The sequence below is a fragment of the Falco cherrug genome, chromosome 12, assembly GCF_023634085.1.
Source record: "Falco cherrug isolate bFalChe1 chromosome 12, bFalChe1.pri, whole genome shotgun sequence".
In the NCBI taxonomy this organism is placed as follows: domain Eukaryota; kingdom Metazoa; phylum Chordata; class Aves; order Falconiformes; family Falconidae; genus Falco; species Falco cherrug.
Window position 1 is genome coordinate 27,030,801 of NC_073708.1, and position 21,049 is coordinate 27,051,849.

Sequence of the window (21,049 nt, forward strand, 5' to 3'; positions counted from 1 at the left end):
CATGAAAACTGTACAGACTACCACCACCACATACAATTCATTTACTGTCATCCCTTTCAAGAGGTTTTCTTCTTAATAAAGTAGATCATAATTTTTTTTCTGCAGGTTGTTTCTTTATGCTCAAATCTTCTTTTTTGTGAAGTTCCAAGTTGTTTTGGCTTTTGGTTTTTTTTTTTCTTAACCGTTTTTAAAAAGACAAGGGTAGTCATAAAATAAAAGAAAAAAATCACTTAAGTTTTAAATCCTTCCCAATTTAAGACTTTTTACTCAGATAAACACAATCTATGCAAATTTTCTAGAAATTATTGAACTATATGAACCAGTGCTCTTTCTGGAATTTAAGAAATAACCAGCTTATACATTTAGTAACCTTGCACAATATCAAGTATAAATGATAGTTTTATTGAGTTTATTTTTTCTAAAACTATATATTGCTGCCAACAAACCAAAGTATTTCTAGTTTTTACCATGAACAGTTGTATATATTCTACAGACAGATGGTAACTTTCAATAGTAACATAGTTTTGCCTATCTTTCCTAGTCCATGATTCCCATAAGACAGTTTGTCCCCCAGAACTTCCTTTAAATTCTAACAAAGAAATTATCCTTAGAACTGATGGTATAGAATAATTGCCTATTATTTTTCATGTTATTTATATCATTTCCATCATAGCACACTGTGCTATTATATACTATAAATCATATTTTATTTCAGAAAGAACTGTCGGTGGTGTTATTTTCAGGTCCAACTCTACTTCTGCTGCTATCCAACCCAGCTGAGAAAATAACTGTAGGAGCATTTAAAATCTCACGCACACTTTTGGGATGACATCCGTATTATGAATGTTACGGGAACAGCAGCACTATGTGAGTAAATAGATATAACGCTGAATAAACAGAATGTGCTCTGAACATGTATGTAGGTGCACTTTTACATTCTAGAGAAATGAGAAGTTGGTTTGACTTTTCTTAAGCATTAATTCTGTGGCCTTTTTCAGACCAAGTGAATTGCCACAAATTGCATTTAGACGATATTTCAAGCTAGTTCCAGTCAGATCCATTGGAAAGTATCTGATACCAACATGATTTCAAAGGTATGACACATCATACTGAAGCCTGTAACTTTTTTTTTTTTGAAGACGAACAGTATACTTTTACAGAACTGTATTATGTAACCTAACACTGAACACAGAAATGGGAAATCTAACCTTAGAAAAATTGTCTATTTTCTTTGTTTCATGCTTTAAGAGTCATAACTGAGCAGTCAAAAATGGATCAGTGGATATCAGTAGAACTGATCAACTATTTTTACTGGGGTACCCAGTCATTTAGATGGCAAATAAGGGATATTTGATCAATGAACCAGCAATGTGACATCTGGTGTGCAGTTTCACAGTCTTAGGGCCTCATTCTGATCTCTCCGATACCAGCATAAATTGGGAGTAACTTATGTAAATTAAAAGCACACACCAAAGTGGTGTGGAGTCAAAATGAAGTACCTTGTGTTCCAATCTGTTTCACTCAGTATCTCATGTCTGACTTAAGAGATTGGCTCACTTACAGAGCTCTACATTAGACATATTGCCTTCTTGTTTTAAAATATGTATGTTTAATATTTAATTGAACACAATTCCATATTCCAGTCTCTGTGTACTGTGGAAGTTCCTTTGAGGCTTGTGGTTTGAATGTGCAGTTGCAATTCTCCTGAAGTGTAATCTGGAACACCATTGCCTAATGAGGTGAAAGGACATATCTGTCGCCAATTAATCTTGGTTCTTTTTTGAGTGATTAATGAAAATATTGCTAAGCCAGTGGTGATTTGTAAAGTGGGCTGCAGGAGTTGAGCCAGGCTCACCAAAACTCATTTAATTTATTATATATGATAGTTGAATATTAGCAGAGGTACCAATCTCAGCAATTGTCTGCACACTTCAGGTAAGCACAGCTAACTTAGACCACCAGCTACAAAAAACAACACACCCAAATTTTTGCCAACTCTGAATTACTAGCTATAATGGTACACATAACTGTTACTTCATATGAGACTGTATAAATACCATAAAATAGTGTAACTGTAAATTGAGCCTGTGCTTATATTTTCACAGAAATACAAAAAATATTTTTAATTATATTATGCTGTGAATATTTGCATAATATATGCCAAGATGAGAGAAACATTAATAATATGTAAAAAAACTAATTTCACCATTTAAAAAAAAAATGCTTACTGATTTTGAACTTATGATCTGTTTGGAAAAACTGTAGAAAGTCTGAAGTTACCTAAGGCCAACAATGGCAGAATGAAAATGGCAGTTTAAATGACACCTGGGTGACCATCACAGCTAGCTTGCAGGAGAGACTATTTTCAAGACCATTTGGCACATCTAGAATGTGGGATAGCTCTCTGAAGTAAAGAACATAAACATTAAAAGGTCAAAAATAGAACCGCTAAGTTATCCATTGACACTGGCAATGGGAATCTTCGCCATTTGGCTCTGAACCACTTCCCCATTCTACATCCTAATGACAATTACATGTCCCATACTGATATTTCACTTTCAGTTTTCATAGAATTACTGAAAGTATTTAAGGAGTTAATGGAGGCATAGTACTTTCTTTAGAGAAAATATAAAATTAGATTAGAAATTAGATTGCCTTGAAAATACTACCTGCCACAAAATGTGCACTCAGAAAGCCTTCAGGAGTAATCATCTAAGCATGGTTTCTTGTGACTTGCATTTTACTGTTCCATGAGAAAGAAAAATTAAAAAAAAACCAAACAAACCCAAAGATCTGTGGTGAGATTCTGTTGTCTCCAAGAGGCACAGTTCAAAACTTCATCATCCAGGAGAGATGAAATTGCTTCAAACCATTCTCTAACCTACAAACTGCTGCAGGGAACTGTAAAATTCCTCAGGAATGAACCAGAGGGTATTGGTGGCTACATGACAGTTCATCAGAGATGCCGTGGCCTTCCCCTAACATGCTACCCTGCTTCAGCCCCGTGCCCAGCACGAAGACTTCAGCTTGTCCTCAGAAAGCATCTTTAAGTTGCCTTTCACCGGGTGCTACCAGGGGTATTGTCCCTTCACCAGGAATAGTGTTTCTAAGGGCCTCTTTATGCCAGTCTGATTCCTCTTATCTTACATAAGGGGCCAGACCAGGGACAGAGCTCGCTTTCTTAGCTCTAAATCTATCCTATATGGCACGCAATTCTCTAAAGTACAGCCGGCTTCTGCTTTGATGAAGCACTGTGCACTGAAGACTGAAGGATCCTGTTTTTCACCATTTAAAGATGCATGATAGTAACAAAGCTCTATGTTAAAATATTTAACTTGCAGAGAACTTATGGAAATTGTCTATTCAAGCTCAGCAAAGACATTAAATTACCAAGCTGTTCTAGGACAGTTGTGTGTGGAGAAGAGCCAGAAATGCTCTGAGATTGTAATGTTACTTACAAAGATTACAGCATGAGCCTGATTCACAAGCTTTTTATACAGATCAGCATGGTGAGCTGCAAAATGTTACCATATCAATTTCTGCAAAACATACTGTGTGTGTACATATAGATATAAAATCAGGACTTACACATAGCACATTTCCTGCCACATTTTGAATAGCATCTGTTTGTTTAGTTTGCTAAAATATGAAAAATAATACTTAACAACTACTGGTAACACAATGTTAACAAGATTTAAGAGTATAGCTCTGTCTGTCAAAATGCAGATAAAAGACAAATCCTTCTATCTCAGTGTTTTAATCAGTCAGATCAGGGTTTTGATGAATATGCAAATGTGACTGTTTATACACTATTTTCAGAGTGAAAGGAAACAAATTCAGTTTCATTACAGAATTAATGACAGCTCTGTCCTCTAAGATTAATAATTGAAACCCTACACAAAGCAAGATGATAGCACTCTTTCCTCCCAATCTCTGAAGATTTTACTTTCCTATTTTTTTAATACCCCTCTCCCTTATAAGTGCTTGTCCCCCTGATTGGAATGGTTACTAACTAATTCCAGTTCAGGGATATGCAACAGTCATTTTTAGACCAAGAACTCAACTGACAAAAGAGTTAAAAAAACTCTTTCTTTTGTTAATTCTGTTTTGCCTCTTCTCTAAAAGTTACTTTTTTCCTCCAAGTTTTATGCCACCATAGGGATATCAATGGCCTGCTCTAATGCTGGAAGCCTTTTATTTATTCCAGTGCAGGCTATGATTTGATTCTGATTTTCACAATATATGTTGGGATTCATTTTAAAGCCCCAGCTGCTGGGATTATCAGCCTTCATAGGAATCACAGCTTTCTTCTTCTGACACACACACACTGCAGGTTTAGGTCTCGTCAAATCTCGGAGAAAAGATTAAGAATGTCAAACAAGTGCACTATGAAGTCTGAGAATGCAAAAGGAAAACAAAAGAAACAAACAAAAAAACCCAACAAAACCATAAACCACAAGATTTCAGTTATTATTTTTTAATTTGATTTCTGAGTCAATATGGGAGTGGCTGAGTCATACTTTCCAAATCTTCAGGACAGGCAACATTTCAGAGAAAGGTTATAGCAAAGTGAGCAGAACTTCAGACTTACCATTAACCCTCCCTTCTGCACCAGAACTGTCACATTTCATTTTCATGTGGCCACGAGGATCTATACTGAGACTACCAAACATCTTTTAATTTTAAATCACCAAAGCAGCCATTCTTCAAGAGTAAATAAAATAGGTAGTTTGTGTATGTTTTGCATTATTTACCAAGAAAAGCTATACTCTAGTTCCAAAGATACATATTTCCTTCTGAACAGCAAAGCTCTTCCAAAAAAACAAACGGACAGAGTATTCTAAAAATCACATTTCTTCAATAAAGCTGTTTCAGTTTCATCTTTTAATGTCATTAGAGGTGAACTGATCATACATGCGAATTTAGCATTGCCTTGCACATCGCAAAGGAAATATTTTATGTGACATTAAATTAGCATTTGTCTATATTTCACCATGCAGGTACACTACCTCATGTGTCATTGATAGCAGTAAAACAAATATGTGCATGTGTGTACTTTAGCAGGGATGATGAATTATATACTTTATAAGCATTTAAGGGTAGCCATTCATAATGAAGCCTGCTAGTTGGCAAGCATGCCTATTACTTACCACGCTGAGACCTAGCGATTCTCTGCAAAAGTAGTCCATGTTCCTCCTTTGTAGGCTGTCAAGATAGTGCTGAAGGCGAGTATAGGTGTAGGGGTAGCAGTAAGCAAATTGATAAGTGTCATCCTCTCGGTCAAAGCAAAAAGCAAATGACATGACATAGTTTCTCCTGTGGTCTGGGCAGCGATAGTAATACACATTTTTAGAAGGTATTCTTTGCCTAAAAGACAAAAGCAACAAATATATACGTTGGCATATACATTCATTGACATAAATCTGCACAAAAAGGCTATGTAAGATTCAAGTTTCCTCTAAAACAAATGAAGTGAAACAGCTTGAACAACTGAGGAGCTGGTGAGCAGATCCCAGAGCCTGCATTCCGCAGCACTCATGCAGACAGTCCCTGCGCCTGGGCCTATGCATGGCACAGCTACTGTGCTGGTGCAACAGTCACCACAGGGACTGCAGCTTGCTCCTTGTGCCCAAGCTGGCAGAGCCACCAAAGCTGGAGAGAGCATCATGTAACCAGAGAAACCACTCCCGTGAAGTGAAAAGGATGCACAGGAAGTTAAACTGTCCCCTACTTCACTACCAAGCTGGTACAACCTCATACTACCACACAGGTTTCAGCCAAAATTCTGGCTGGAGTGTGGCTAGATCCTTTGAGACAGGTCTAATTCACCAGCACAGAGATGAGGCATAATTAACGAAGGAATGTCAGTATAAGGCAAAACCAATAGAACAGTTACTGAAATTCAGGACGTCTTTTTATTTTTATCCTTAATAGTTGGGGGGATATATCAACACCCAGCCAATGAACGGAGGAACAGATAAATTCCTGAGATGAAAAAACAACCCCCCAAAACTCAAACAAAAAGCCTCAGGTATGGAAAATAACCTATTTCTAAATTAGAAAGCAAACCAGAAAAGGGTATTTGGTCTTGTTCCAAATTGGATTGCTGCCCTCCTTGAGAGTTCTGGCTTATCTGACAAGATAAAAATGAATATACATGATGGTAAATAATTATAATAAAGACATTTATGTCATTGCTATCAAGCTGGTATCTGTTCAAGGAATAACAAATGTCTGCCTGCCATCTTTCACTCAACTTCAATTATTCTGTTATTTCTCAACAGAAATTAGTAATACTTCAGAGGCGGGTCAAAAACTTGTTCTGTGACTAGAGATGTTCAATATTTCTGTTTGTACCCCTTCTTGATTTTGTAGATCGATTTTCTAGCCTTATTTATATAGGAGATTCTCTAGTCATGCCATGCACTTGTAATTTGATGTAACTAATTTACCAGTCACGTTTGGCAACAAAACACTATGGTTCTGCAGACTCTAACTTATTCAATTATGCAACATTATAAACAGGTCTCATCTAATGATTGGAGCAAATCTCAGCTAAACTAGGCTGATGGTGAGGGAAAACATAATAAGATTTACAGACATAGCAGTAGTAATATGCCTCTTTGTAATAGTTCCGAGAAGCTGGTCTACTGCAGAGTATCAGTTTTGGCCTTTCATTACTGATATGAAATAGAGAACAAAACCTTCTCATTATGCAAAAGTACATGCTAGCCAATTAGCAGCAGTTAAGGAGTGTGATCAGCAAGACTCAGGATCTACAAAGAGAAACAGAAAGGAATTGAGATGTTCTTTAAAAAGTACAATAAAGAGCCAGTGATGCAGTTAATTAGACTTGAAATAAGAATTTATTTGCCCCTTTTATTGCCCTGGTTCTTGAATGTTCAAGGCTTCAAGAATGTACTTCAGTATCACATGAGCCAGCAGTGTGCCCAGGTGGCCAAGAAGGCCAACAGCTTCCTGGCTTGCATCAGAAATAGTGTGCCCAGCAGGAGTAGGGAAGTGCTCATGCCCCTGTACTCAGCACAGGTGAGGCTGCACCTCGAACACCTGTGCTCAGTTTTGGGTCCCTTGCTACAAGAAAGACATAAAGGTGCTGAAGCGTGTCCAGAAAAGGGCAACAAAGCTCATGAAAGGTCTGGAGAACAAGTCTTAGAGGAGCAGCTGAGGGAACTGGGGCTGTTTAGCCTGGAGAAAAGGAGGCTCAGAAGGACCTTATTGCTCTCTGCCTGACAGGAGGCTGTAGTAAGGTGGATGTCGGTCTCTTCTCCCAAGTAACAAGCAATAAGACAAGAAGAAATGGACTCAGGCTGTGCCAGGGGAGGTTTGCATTGGATTTTAGGAAAAATTTCTTCACCAAAAGGGTTGTCAAGCATTGGAACAGGCTGCCCAGGGAAGTGGTGGGGTCACCATCCCTGGAGGAATTTAAAAGCCGTGTAGATGTGGCGCTCAGGGACATGGTTTAGTGGTGGACTTGGCAGTGCCAGCTTAATGGTTGGACTTGATGGTCTTAAAGATCTTTTCCAAACTGAATGATTTTATGATCCTGTGATTTTTGGTTAAATAAGACACTTGTTTATCACTAAGATCTGAAAATTATTTGTAAGCCACAAATATGAAGGACAGAAAAACAATTCTTTTAACTTTTTTTAAAAGTATCAGTAAGGGAAAAATGCCACCAGCCGTCTGCACGCAGTACCCTAACCTAATAGGTTTCTTCAGTATCTTAACATATTTCTATCATTCGCCCTTACTCTGGAGTGCTATAGGACATCCCTCATTTGATCTCAAATCAAGCAGATGATATGGCAGTGGGTAAATGTATTCTAGCTCCCAGTCCTCAAACTGTAATGCAAGTTTAAACAGTATGTTGCTGAGTTGTTGAACTTTATTTGTTTCCAAATTAGCATGGGAGAAATAATAAAGGAAAAGCCTCACTTTATGCTATAAAAAAATCATGTAAAGTGAGACCAATAGGAGGAAAATCAGGATTTTAGAATGGCTAATGCTAATTGGAATTCATCTGCTGATACTTAATGTTTAAATGACACATAGTTCTCCTTGGTTCAATAACTTTCTACTTTTAAACAAGTTGAAGACAACTTTGTTAATGTATTAAAGGCACTTTTGATATTTCATTCCCTTTCCCCTTCATTATAGAAGCTAAGCATCTGTTTTATTATCCACTTTGACACATCACTTTATGGCTGCATTTGGCTATTATGGCTAATCTTGATGTCTAGGACATCTGGTATTGACATTTCACTATCTGGTGTCTGACACAACAGCAGAAACCATCCTCAGTTCCCAGGTTTAAATTCACCCTCTCAGGGCAGAAAGTGCCCAAACTCTTAATTCAAACCATATCTTCCAAAAATAATTATAATAGTACTCCTGTCACTGCTAATCTATTTTTATCTCTTCTAGCACTTTGTCACTGCTAATCTATTTGTGAGTCATATAGAGAAAGAGAGTTAGTGTTTAAATACCAACAACACATCTTTACACACATGAGCCTAATCAGATTGAGATCTTATCAGGGAATTAAAGAAAAAAGAAAAAAAAAAGGGAAAGAAAAAGAAAGAAAAGAGACACAGTACTAGATATCACCAACTGAGTTTTTGATAACGAAAAGACATTGCTCAGTTCTTGAATTAACCTTTGTGTCCTAGACGCACTATTGTTTACTCTTTCCCTTTTTTGTTCTATGCCTTCTGGAAAAGGACACCCACACACTGTGGCAGCAGCTGCTCCTATTAATTTAAAGCTATTACAAAAATTAAAATTAAACCCAATTACTTTGGCTGGTTTATAGCCGGGGAACGGCTTAGTCTGATTGTTCCCTCTGGTTATGGACAAAAACAATATTCCTACCTACAGGCAGCTGCCAGTGGAATACTAATGCATCTAGGGCCTGGCAGGAACAGATTCAGAATGCAGAGTCTAACTGCATTTCTTACTAGAGAAAAATATCTTATCATGGATCTGCAGAAATGCAGCAACTTCTTACACTGTAAGTCACAATGAAGCTGATTTGTAGTTAGAGGTAGGAAAGCAAAATGATGGTAGAAAGCTTAATGCTCAGATTTGTCATTTTGCATTTCCAGGCAGCCCACACTAAGAAATGCACCCTGCTAATTGATACACAACTGCCTGGATTTCAGTGCTTCTGAACGGTTATTTAAAGGAGAACTACCAAAATTCTAAGTACAGCCACAGAGAATGACATGCAAGCAACTGATTTCCAGTCTCTTCTTAGAAATGTATTTACAGAAATGAAGCTTGATATTATAAATCATTTTGAAACAAATTCAGACTGCCTAGTCTTAAAGATAAACTTCTTTCTGTTAAAGGAAGAAAGAAGCACAGAAACTCATATTTTATTTCTATTTCAACACTCACTGTCCAGTGCCAGTCAAAGGCTTGAGCCAGTGGATCTGAGAGTCTTCTCCTCCTATCTGACAAGGTAGCACTCCCAACCCAGCACATTTTTTACTTCAAGTGTGAATGTACATGTGCTTGTCTGTTCCTATATATTTGCTACATTGCAGTCTGGAGTCAGAACGCTTCTCTCTGTTTTGGTAGCATGCAATAAGATCAAATTTGTCAGTTTAACAAAAAAAAACAAACAAAAAAAATGGACCCCTCATTCAGTCTCAAAAACTGGTAACTTCAGAGGCCCCAGGATTTTAGTCTGCTACTGCAGCAGGCAGCGAGGGGTATAACTGAGCTTTGAAAATTGCATCCTAACTATACTAGTTTTTTAAAAATAATTTTAATTTCAACTCTAATAATTTTGGCTTTAAGGGCAAACTTTATTATCTGTTCTGATTTTTTGTTTTTCCCTTCTCTGCTACCTTATTTCCCTTTGAAAATTGGGAGTGAAAACTTTGGAGAACAAACACTGGGGGGGTTGGGGTGGGAGTGTGCTGCTGTGTGGCATCTGTTCTTTGAGTTTTAAACACATAAGTGTGGTAATCAAATCTTTTTGTGGTACCACAACACAATTAGAAAATAACAATCTTTGGAGCACTTCCCCCACCCTGTTGCATGACCAAAGCAGGGAGCTCTTGCCCAGCCAAATTCCCAACGACTTTAATGAGCAGCCTAAACAGTCTTTGGACTGCTTTTAATATGGCACTCATGAAGTAATTATTCAGTTCCTTGCCTCTACAGGATTGGGTTAGTGATACTGCATATCACAGTCAGTAGACTTCAAAGTAAAATGATGATCTTTGGAAGAAAAACAAAAAGCTGCAGGTGCCGTAAAAGATCAATGGCCAAAAGAAAAAGTGATCTGACTTGCAGAGAAACACTCAAGCGAATCTGATTGCGATGTAGTGTTAGCTGTGGTGACACACTGTGGTGATCATTTTCAACTGCCATCAATTGGCAGATGTAGGCATACAACTTAACAACTTCAAAAATTTCCAAGCCCGTGTATATTCAAAGAGGTGGGCCTGAGTCACTATCTCAGAGGAAATTAAGCCTAAATTTTAAAGACGTTTGAAACACAAAACCTCATTCTGACTCTCCTTTGGAAAATTGCCTTCAGGTATTTATGGATGCTACCCAAAATGCTACATCTAGCTACTCCTTATGAGTGTTCAAGTTTTATTCTTAAAGCTGGATGTCCCTATTTATTAGCTGCAAGAAAACCAACAAACTCTATAGAGAAAATGTAAGGATGTTAATCATGCACTGCAAATTCCTCTTCTGAGAGGCAGCCCTTTCAATTTTAAGGCCTTACTGGCTTGTTTCTCTGTTAGTCTAAGCCATTATTTTTCTTCTTGCTTATTCTTGTTGACAAGTGGAACTGACCATCTTCAAAATTCCTAGCTTACTTGTGACAAAATAAGTTTGTAGGGTTTTTTCTTGCCATAATTTTATATCTGATTCACAGAGCATGGAGTGACAGTGAATATGTCAGATAGCATTAAAAATTTTTTACAGACAACTGAATGAGGTTTGGCACAGCTAACTCAGTTTCAGACACTGCAAGATAAGTCCTGTTTTTATTCTTCCTAATATGTATTAGAATGTTCTCCAAATATTTTAAGAATTTTTAACACCTCAAGCTTTTCCACCTCCACCAATATCTGGTTTCTTCTTCTTAAGTATAAAAATCAAACTATTGTGTAATTCAATGGCTTTCATAAAAATCAGGAAACTACATATTAAGCATACAGCTTTCAAGGGTTAATGTTAATGGAATGATTAAGTAACCTCTATAAAGATTGCTAGGGAATTCAAATAATACTGAACTGTACAAAGATTTCTTGTAAACCCTGTGTTCTTTACAACTTCAAAGGGAAAGCATTGAGATTTTGTACTATCTTTTTCCTATAAGATTTAATTAAATAATTAACCAGCAAGAAGGAACATTTAACTTTTTTGGAGAATTTCTGCATTTTAAATGTTTGTAATAAACACAGTACTGGGTACCTGTATCAGTGCTAGTCTAACCTGGCATACTTTTTTTTTGAGACCTGCACATCAGAGAAATCAGTTCCATCAGCTGACACTAAGATAGTGAAAATATCATAGAAGCACATTATCACTCTTTTAGAACCTGAAAGCCAAAACCTAGAAATAGATTTGTATGAGCAAATGTTATGAGAATAATTCCCTGTATTTCACACGTTTGCCTACATTCATGGGGAACTTACTAAGAAAGGTTTTTAACAAAAGTGTACCTTCAATACAGTACAGTGTTCTGCCAAGGAAAATTCAGTGGTGAGAAGGAACAATAAAGAGAACACAGCAGTGGGAAATGTCCTTTGTCCTGTGTTTGCAGAACACCTTACAGAAATGTGGTCCTTGCCCACAGGCCAGTCTTCTAGGTCTACAATAATGCCAATAACAAAAACATAATGAAACCATTCTACCTAAAACCAGAGGGAATCAGTGGAAGTCATTTACTCCTAAAAGTGACAAGAAATGCTGAGGAAAGGGTGTACCATGTGGGAAGCACGGAAGCAGTATGGAAGGGTCCCTACTAGCAGACTGTGATTATGAAATATAAAGCAATGCTGAAAACCTGTTCCTGAGTTCTGCTGTCAGAAATGAAACCATCATCCTTCAGTTCACCAGAATAAGCATAACATTAAGAAGGGGAGGGTTTGCTATATTATAAAACGGCAAGAAAAAATTTAAAGTGACTGAATTACTTTTTAAGCAGCTTCATATAAGACAGGGCAACACTGTGTCCCTAGCATGAAGAAAAGTGTTCTTTCAGGTTCTCCAAACCTCAATATGGTTTTGTGGGAGGAGGTTTCCTTCAGTGTTGTCCACCACTCACCTATCTCCCCTAAACGTAAAACGTGTTCACAAAGGTCCAGATCTGGCACAGTGCCCTCTTTTGACAAAGCCCTTTAATGTGTCTTAAAGGAGCTGTCAGCTGATAGCGAAATCCAAAATCTTTTGCCAGCAGCAGGACAAGTGGGGTCTCCAGTGGACAAACAGTCAATTTACCTTCTTTTCTCCCTCCTGCCTACCATTATAGCCAAAGCTATTCTCCCTCCTCTCTTTTTCGTTTATTCTGTCCAGTTGCTAAATCTTAAACTGCAGTGACTTTCCTCTGAAGCAGCAGTTCCAATACTGCAATTATTCTACAGAAACTCTCTTTTAAACTGCAGGGATAATAACTGGTGCTGATTTTTTCTGCTGTTGAAATATGATTTGCCTACTGACCACAGGTGTTCCAGCCATGTATTGCCTCAATAGCAGTATCGTTATGCAGAGCTTATAAAGGAAAGAAGAAAGAGAGGGAGAAAAGCTGGCTTTCCACAAAAATACTAGAACAAGAAAAGAAAAAAGTCAGTCATACATGCACTGTGATCCTCTGAAGATGTCATGAATGCAAGAGAAGGATGCAAGAGCCAGCATTTCTGTCCTGAAATGCAGCTAACTGGGTAAAAAAAACAACCAAGCACACAGGGTCAAAACAATTTATTTATTTTTTTTTAAATACTTGTATTGGCAAATGAGAATATGCCATAAGAAGTGCTGAGTAAGGTAAGGAAAGAAGGAAGAAACATGATCTCAGAATGTTGCACTACCACAGTTCCAAAGTCTGGAACACGCAGAACAGAAACCCAAGGTTTTCTAGAAGCAATTGAGAAAGAGTACCCACAAATACTGTTAAAGAAGTGATTTAAAAGAATTAAATCAGCATGAATAATGTTGTACTAGAAAAAGGTGAGGACAAGAGATGCTCCACCTCAGCATATAAATCTGAAAACTACATAACAATGCTTGTCCTAGCTGTGACCCATACCACTCTCTGGCTATGAAAGACCTTCAAAAAGAGCTTCAGGAGACAGTTTGAATATACTGACATCGGGGAGAAAATAAGCATATAAAACCAGAAGAAAGGATATCACTGAGTAGGTCAGAAAGGAAGATAAGGTTAGGAGACAAGACTGGCACAGCACAAGAATACCAGATTCAACTTGGCCAGAAACAAGGTAATGGAATGACAGAATAAATAACCTTTTAGGCCCTCCCCTTCTCTACTATCTGTGAAAAAAACAACAAAGACGTGCTTGAGAGAATTGTGTACTGGACAAATTTTAGGAAAGGCTGTGAGAAATAGTTAATTCCTAATCAGAATCTCTTCAAAATATGTTAGTTTCAATCAGATTTTTCTCCGATAGCCAGTTCAAAAGAATTCCAAAGAATATGACCAAACAATTGATCCGTTACCATGGTATTTTAGTGTCTTCGTGTCCATATTTAGCATTTTACTTCATTACTTCATTTTCTGTCTCCATGATAATCTGACATGCAATGCCTCCAGATTATGTTGACTGGAAAACACGCACTTACAGGATCATACAGGATATAAAACTGAGTCCTTGCAATGTTTGGAGCACGTGTTGGCCTGGGAATGAGGGACCAACCTCAATCCCAAATTCAAGTCCCTGAACTGCACTAGTGGCAGACCGCTGGGTCAGCTCTAATAGCCTCTTAGCCTCAATTACCTAATTAGCCTTTTCTTCACTCTTCTCTTCTCCCTTTCCCATCTGTTCATCTATTCCCACCACTCCCTGTTCTTCTGCAAGAATAATTTTTAAAATCTATGTTAACTTCATTTAGGCTAGTCTCAGGTGACTCCTCCTCTATGCAAGAATAATTTGTAAGTCTCACAAGAGCCCCAACTTTAGGAAACATTTCAGTAATATCTGAATTCTGAAATCCATGTTTAAAACATTGATGATTTCACAGTCTAAATACAAAGTTGAGATTGTTAATTTATGTCATTTTTATGTGAATTTTAACTAACTACCAAAGGAAGGAGAATGGATATGAAAGAGGGTTTTTTCGAGTTGAAGCTTGGTTGATACTGAGCTGCCCTTAGTAAGATCTGAAAAGCCCTAGCCTTCTCAATGTATATTATTCCTGATAAAGATCAGAGCACCTCTGATAGTAGGTGATGTATGAGCAGGATAAAGACAAAAGAAAACAGGAAATTGTCGTCATGGATCAGACTTCGTTAGCTGGGCAAACTTACCCATAATATTATGCTTTATCCTATCGTCTGTCTCCATGCAATGAAGACTGAGTTCAGTAATTCATTTTTAATGTCCCATTTCTTACGCCTTCTAGCACCTTGTTCACTTTTTCTACTATAACAGCATCGCAAATGGCTTCTGTTATGGAACTGCCAACAGCAATGTTCAGGTTTCTTCCCTTCAGTTAGAGAATAAGATTTTTGTGTGGTTTCTTCCACATATTAACCTCTCATTCATCAGGACCAAACCATCTTTATCTGAGTAATTTGTTTAGATCTCTCAGAAGTTTCTGACAGTGTGCTACAGGCTTAAATTCCTTAAATAATTACGTCACTTGTAAGTGTTACCACCTAATCCTTCACCTCTCTCCCCAGATCATTAATATATTTAGCATGTGACCTGATAGGTAACTTCAAGAAACGCAGCTGCTAGCTATTTACTGTGATGAAAACTGATCACTTAGCCCTCTGCCTTCTTGTTTCCTTGTCGTTTTTTGATCTATGATGATACTTGTACTGTCACCATATGTGACTACTTAGCCTTTGTAGCAGTGTCTTGTGACAGACTTTGTCACAAGCTTTTGAAAAGTCAAAATATATTATGTCAGGCAGTTTGCCTCATAAGCGTGGTAGCTGAAACCTAAAGGTGAGGAAACATTCCCAGGAATTCCCAAGGCAAAGGTACACCTTGGCATCTGATGGAATTGAAGGGAGATAAACAGAAAAGACTAGTGGGCAAGCCAGAAACACCTTCCTTTGGCACATATTGCAATTATATATTTGAAAGACATTTCTGTTACAAAGGCAGTTACTTCATCACATGGAGAAAATGTAGGGAAGTCTAGGTCAACTAAGTGAGCCAGTCCAGGAAGAGTGTTTAGCACCAAAATACAAAGGTTACACCAAGGTTAAAAAAAAAAAAAAAAAAAGAAAAAAGAGGAAAAATAAGGAGACTTGAGTTAAAGCCTCTGGCAAGATGTGTGAGTACCAGACGATGCTTAAGCCCCTTGTATGAACTGAGAGCCTGTGCCTGGTTCTCAGCACTGTGCTTACTCTTCCAAGGGCTGAAACAACAAAACCTGTCAGCGGAGGTGTGGGAGCTAACAGGAACACAGACTGCAGAGCCCCAGGGTCATGGCTAGCAGAAGCACTATATGTGGCTAGCAGGGAAACGTATGGCTGGAGGAGTGAAGAGCTACTAACAAAAACGTATCACATCAGGTTAGCATAGCTGCAGTTTGGTTTCGCTACCTGGCAATACTTGCTAATATCAAACTGTGAAGGAAAGTAGAGGAATACAACTCACTAGCCTTGCTAGATGAAAATACTATTGTTGCAACTATACTTCAGGAACTGGTTATTGCTACTCTGAGCATCTGGCTTGTCAGACTTAACTCTTTAGTCCTTTTTATGAAAACATTGTTTATTTTACCATCTAATTTCTTTTTGTGAGTGGGGGAAATTCTCCCCCCGAGCACTAGTAAGTTCAGGACGGGTTTCTGGGAAAGGGGTGATGTCAGCACATTTGCATTGACCCCCTTAAATTCAAACCTGGCCCTTGTTGCTGTCAATCAAGTCCAGAGTTATCTTATCCTTTTTATTTTCTTCTCTTCCCTATGCAGCATTGCTAGAGGCAGAGTGCTGGGCTAGAGGGACTTTTGGTCTGATCCAGTATGGCCGTTTCTATTTCTTTTTATGGGCACATTCACACAGTTCTAAGCAAAGTAGCGAGACATGATTTTTCTTTGCTGAAGCCATTCTCATTAAAGTCTCTCACATCACAATCTTCCAGGTGTTTTATTATTCCCTTTTAAATTCCTGTTCCGACCATTTGCAAGGTGCAGATGTAATGCTTACTGGTCTAAATATAGGCTAAACCCCAGATATATGCCAACCCTCTGGAACAGAGTTTGGTTTTAATGAGAGCGCATATCTTTGTTAGTAGTTCAGCTAATTCATTCCTGAGCTTCTTCAGAATTCTTTTATACATAAATCATGTGAGGCTGATGATTTACTGCTTTTTAATTAATCAATTTGCTCCATCTTCTCAATCTCTGATAGTGCCTCATCTTTATTCCCAGAAAAGAGCAGGTCTAAGATAGGTACCTCCAAAACCTTGTTTGCTATAAAGACTGATTTATGATGTAGAACCACCTGATTTCTTCGCATGAAAGCATATAATTTTAAAACACATACAAGATGCGGCAATGTGAGGGCAAATAATTTAAATTCAGCATTGCAAACTTTTTATTTTTTCCCCAGGCTACACATCTTGCACACACACATTTTACTCTCCATTCTCCTCTATGAGCTCCTTCATATTCCCTCCTTCCACCTTCCTCTGTTAAAAACCTACTTTATAACATTCTCCTATTCTTGAGCGCCACAGAGTAACTCCAAGCATGCTTACATTTCTCCTGCTACAGGGAGAATCTCTAGGTCTCCCATTTATTCCCCACACCAGCATGTGGCCTGCTGTTAGCAATGGCAATACTGCATTTCCAGGGCTAAACTTGCATTGTGCTGTGCAGACTTGCCTTGTGTGTCTTCATTTATCCCTTTCAGAGACAGCACTCAGAGCTATATTAAACACAGAGGAGCGTAAGAAAGAAAAGTCTGGAAGCAAAAGTCTCCGGTTTCTTAGCTAAAAGGGGATCAAAAATATGGCAAGCACCTTTCTTGAGAGACAACAGTGAATGCAAGTGTGCAACAGGACTTCAGTACTCTGGCTCACAGCCTGAGAGCCCCTGCTTTGCATACACCCCAGCCCCCCCAACTCTGACACATGCTGATCTCAATCTCTCACTCCTCTCAGGCCAGGCTCAAGAACACACATAGATGGCCACCAAGGCATTAAAATTCTTATTTTAGTGTGGGGGGAAATAAAAAAAAACCTCTAACATTTTCTCATTGCTTAAATTCTTTGCTGTCTTATTCACAGTGGTCTTTTTGCCAGCTGATACCAGTTCAGAAATAACCTACACAGGCTTTCTTCCCCAGGTAATAGAGATGAACCCAATGCAAAGGTGTTGGCCTCAGTCCACAGGGGAAATAAACCACAGGTCCCTCCTCCCCTCTTTTCAAACATTCCTAGTTTCTGACCCACAGAGTAGTATTGATCTAAGAAGAAACTAAGTATCCTGCCCTCCTGGTCACTTCTTATTTACAGTACACATGGAAACATGCAAGCAGAGGGAAAAAGCTAGGAGCAGAGGGACCAGGCAGCCAGAAGCAATTGTACACACATGGGATTTCTCATCCTAAACACAAAGTTAAAAAAAAATGAGATGTTGCAATGGCTGGTGCTGTTGAAGACAGGAGAAAATGAAAAATGGTATGTGTTGCACTAATCTTGTTTTTCCAAACTGTATGCGTGATATCAACCAGGCCACTCCAATTTTTCACAATAATAGATCCAGCAGCATTTTTCTTGATAGCCCTTTAAAAAAACATTCATTTTAAGGAAAAGTCTGTGGTTTGTTGGTTGGTTTTTTTCCTCCACCTGAACAGTCAGTGTCACAAAATGGAGCAACTGCAGTCCTTATGCATATTTTAAAGTAGTGTCCCATTTCACCATGCTGAGTTTGTTTAGACTACAAGAGCATTACCTCCTTTACCCTCTTCTGCAATATAACTAGACGTGATGGTGAGAGGAAGGGAAATGTAGGATACATTTTGTTAAATTACGCAAAGTTTTATTTAGCCTTGAAAGACTCTTCACATTCTTTTGCTGCTAAAGGTAATGACAAAGTTCTAGACACTTTACTTCTTCAGACTGTTATAAAACACAGCGAGAGAATGTACACTGCTCACAGGTCAGCAAGGAGTCTGGTACACTGTGAGAGTACAGTATGAACTGCAAGTGCAACGTGACTCACAACACACAAGTCGGTGATCACTAATGCAGTGCAGAACGTCGTGCCAATAAAAGTATTTTTTCTGTGCTCTCAGGAAACTTAGCCAGTTCAAACAATAGAGGACCCCTCCCCCCTCAAAGATTCCCTGAGCCAAATCTTCAGCAAACTCTGGGAAGAGGTATGGAGATTTATAGCACATAGTTTGAGCTCCAAGTGATACGTATGCACCTGCAAAAACTATGCTTTCAATGATTTCTAGGCACACACTGTAAGGTCCAGAGAGGTTACTCTTAAAATCACTGTTCAAATGTTTGCATTTCCAGAGCCTGATCAATGAGATTATCCAAGCAGATGCTTCACTACTTGCTAGCCCAGACCCATAATCACATATTCCTAATACTGTGAAGCGTGATGCCGCAAGATTTCAGATGAGCAAAAAGTGGGCAGACAAAACCCTAAAAGAGAGTTTTAGGTCACAGTCTCTAATGATAAAATTAAGAAAAGGAAATATAGAAAATATCCGGAGATGTTGGGACAGCCTTCTGTGTTTCTCAATATTTCTTGCACTGGTAAGCACTAACAATTCTAATCTGTAATTTAAATATCAAGTCATACATAAAGGGCTTCAGCAAAAACTCTACGTAAACCAAAATACTATCAATGCTATCAGCTTTGTCTGTCTGGTTTGCAAACGAAGTATTAGTAGGCAGGAGTAATGCTCCTCAGTTTGTTTTAAGCTTTTATACTGCTATTATTACCAACCAGCATGTTAGACCACTCTGCATACAAGACATTAACCGACACAGAAACCAGTAGGACTATCATGGCATTTTATTTGAGGTAAGGTTTCCAGATGATTATTTCACACGTGACCCAGTTTCACATGTTCTATTTCACATTTATGAAAGTTTGGCTCAAATGCTAACTTCCATTTTAGACAAGTAAGGTTTTGTAGGCCTGGCACTCATGTTAAAAATAAGAGTCTATATTGCAATAAGGCTGAGGTATTGAAATAAAGCATTTAACATCTTCCGAACAGTGTCAAGAAGCAGTAATGTTTATGCTGAGACAAATAAAATGGCAGGTGCACATAAGAGAAAGCAATACATGTGATACAAAAAGTTTTATAAGCAAGTTGTCTTCGAAATGCTCTGTATACTGTATATTTCCAGAAGAATAACAGGACATTTGTCAATACACTGTTTGTAAATGTACCTGACATATAATTTATACAGCTATCAAGTTAAACACACAAATGCTGAAAATGTATGTTGTAATAACCTTAAATATTATAAAGGCTTTCAAGCAGGAGTCACAACTTCATATCTGTTGCTTTTCCAGGCTATACCATGTATCAAATATTGTCCCTCTGGTCTTTAAATGGGACGAGAACGTACTGAGATGCTATATACATACATAAATGTTTGTTAGCTATTATGGCGAGCATTTTAGGAAATTTAGCCATGCAGTACTGAAGTAAGATAAAAAGTAAGGTATCTTCATTGTAATGATAGGGAAAATTTCATACACTTTCATTTAATTAAAAAAATTACATCAAGCTATTACTTAGCATACTGTTAAAGAATGTTTTGAAATGTTTGTAGAAGACTTTGCATCAATTTCATTTTGCCTTGTACATTAGCTTAACTTTAAGCAGATGTACAGTCCTGCAAAATGTGAACCATAGTTTTAAATAAGATACATAAATCAGGGTTAAGCATGAACAGACAGGAAGGTAGATGCCATTTCCTATACCATTAATGACTATAAAAATTTAAGGATGCTGAAGAATATATACTGAAAGGTCTTAAAAGTTAGCAGCTAACTTTAAAACATACTACATTAAAACACAAGGAAAGAGAACAAAAATTACATGTATTTTCATATTATATTTAGACATCGCTATTTATAAAAATAAAAACATATATATGTATTATTTTAAGTCCCACATCTCTAAAAAGGAAAATATAAATAAAACAAAACCCCAAAAGCTCATTAAATATATTTACCTGGACTAGAACTGGGGGGAAAAAAAAAAAAAAAAAAAAAAAAGATAAATATTATGCCTTATAGCATTTTCAACTGGATGTGATCATGGTCATATGAATCTCTGATTATGTCATATGAATTTCTGAATCTCTGTCTCAGAAACATTAAATGATGTTCATTAACTGTGAGGGACTGGCTAGTTAAATCATTTACAGCAGATATAATACAGGTTCCATACACAGTAATGCTAATGTAGGTAATGTGAATCTGCAATATTCCTGCTGCCGAGACCATTGGAGTCAGGCAATGAGAGTGCCTGTTTTGTGTTTGTCCCGTGCTGACTGTAGGATGTGGACACATGTTCTCAAGGGAATGAAATAAAAGGCCAAGCCATTCTCATAACTCAAGCAAACCAAATCTGAACACAACTTTAAATGACAGATCAGTTTGCACAGTTGCTGCTCTCAACCAGTTTCTAGCACTCATTTATTAACATACAGTATGGCTTTAAATGACAAAACACAGCCATCTCTAAGACAGCCAGTACAAAAACTGCCTATGACTTATTATTTTAAAATTACTAGGATTAAATTCAAGAGAGGCAATATAAATGGATTCATAAAACCCCCAAAAGTATTGTTTAAAATTCAAATTACAAAAACTGGAAGGT

General features: G+C 37.7%; 1 protein-coding gene across 7 annotated transcripts in view; it reads right to left on the reverse strand.

Moving 5' to 3' along the window:
* Nucleotides 1–21,049, reverse strand: part of LOC102050576 (BEN domain-containing protein 5) — a 965,017-nt gene that overhangs the window by 566,116 nt on the left and 377,852 nt on the right. For all 7 annotated transcript variants that reach the window (XM_055724205.1, XM_055724204.1, XM_055724202.1 and 4 more), the window contains one exon: nucleotides 5,151–5,367. In XM_055724205.1, the coding sequence (XP_055580180.1) occupies nucleotides 5,151–5,367 (217 nt within the window). The remainder of the gene's footprint in view (nucleotides 1–5,150; nucleotides 5,368–21,049) is intronic.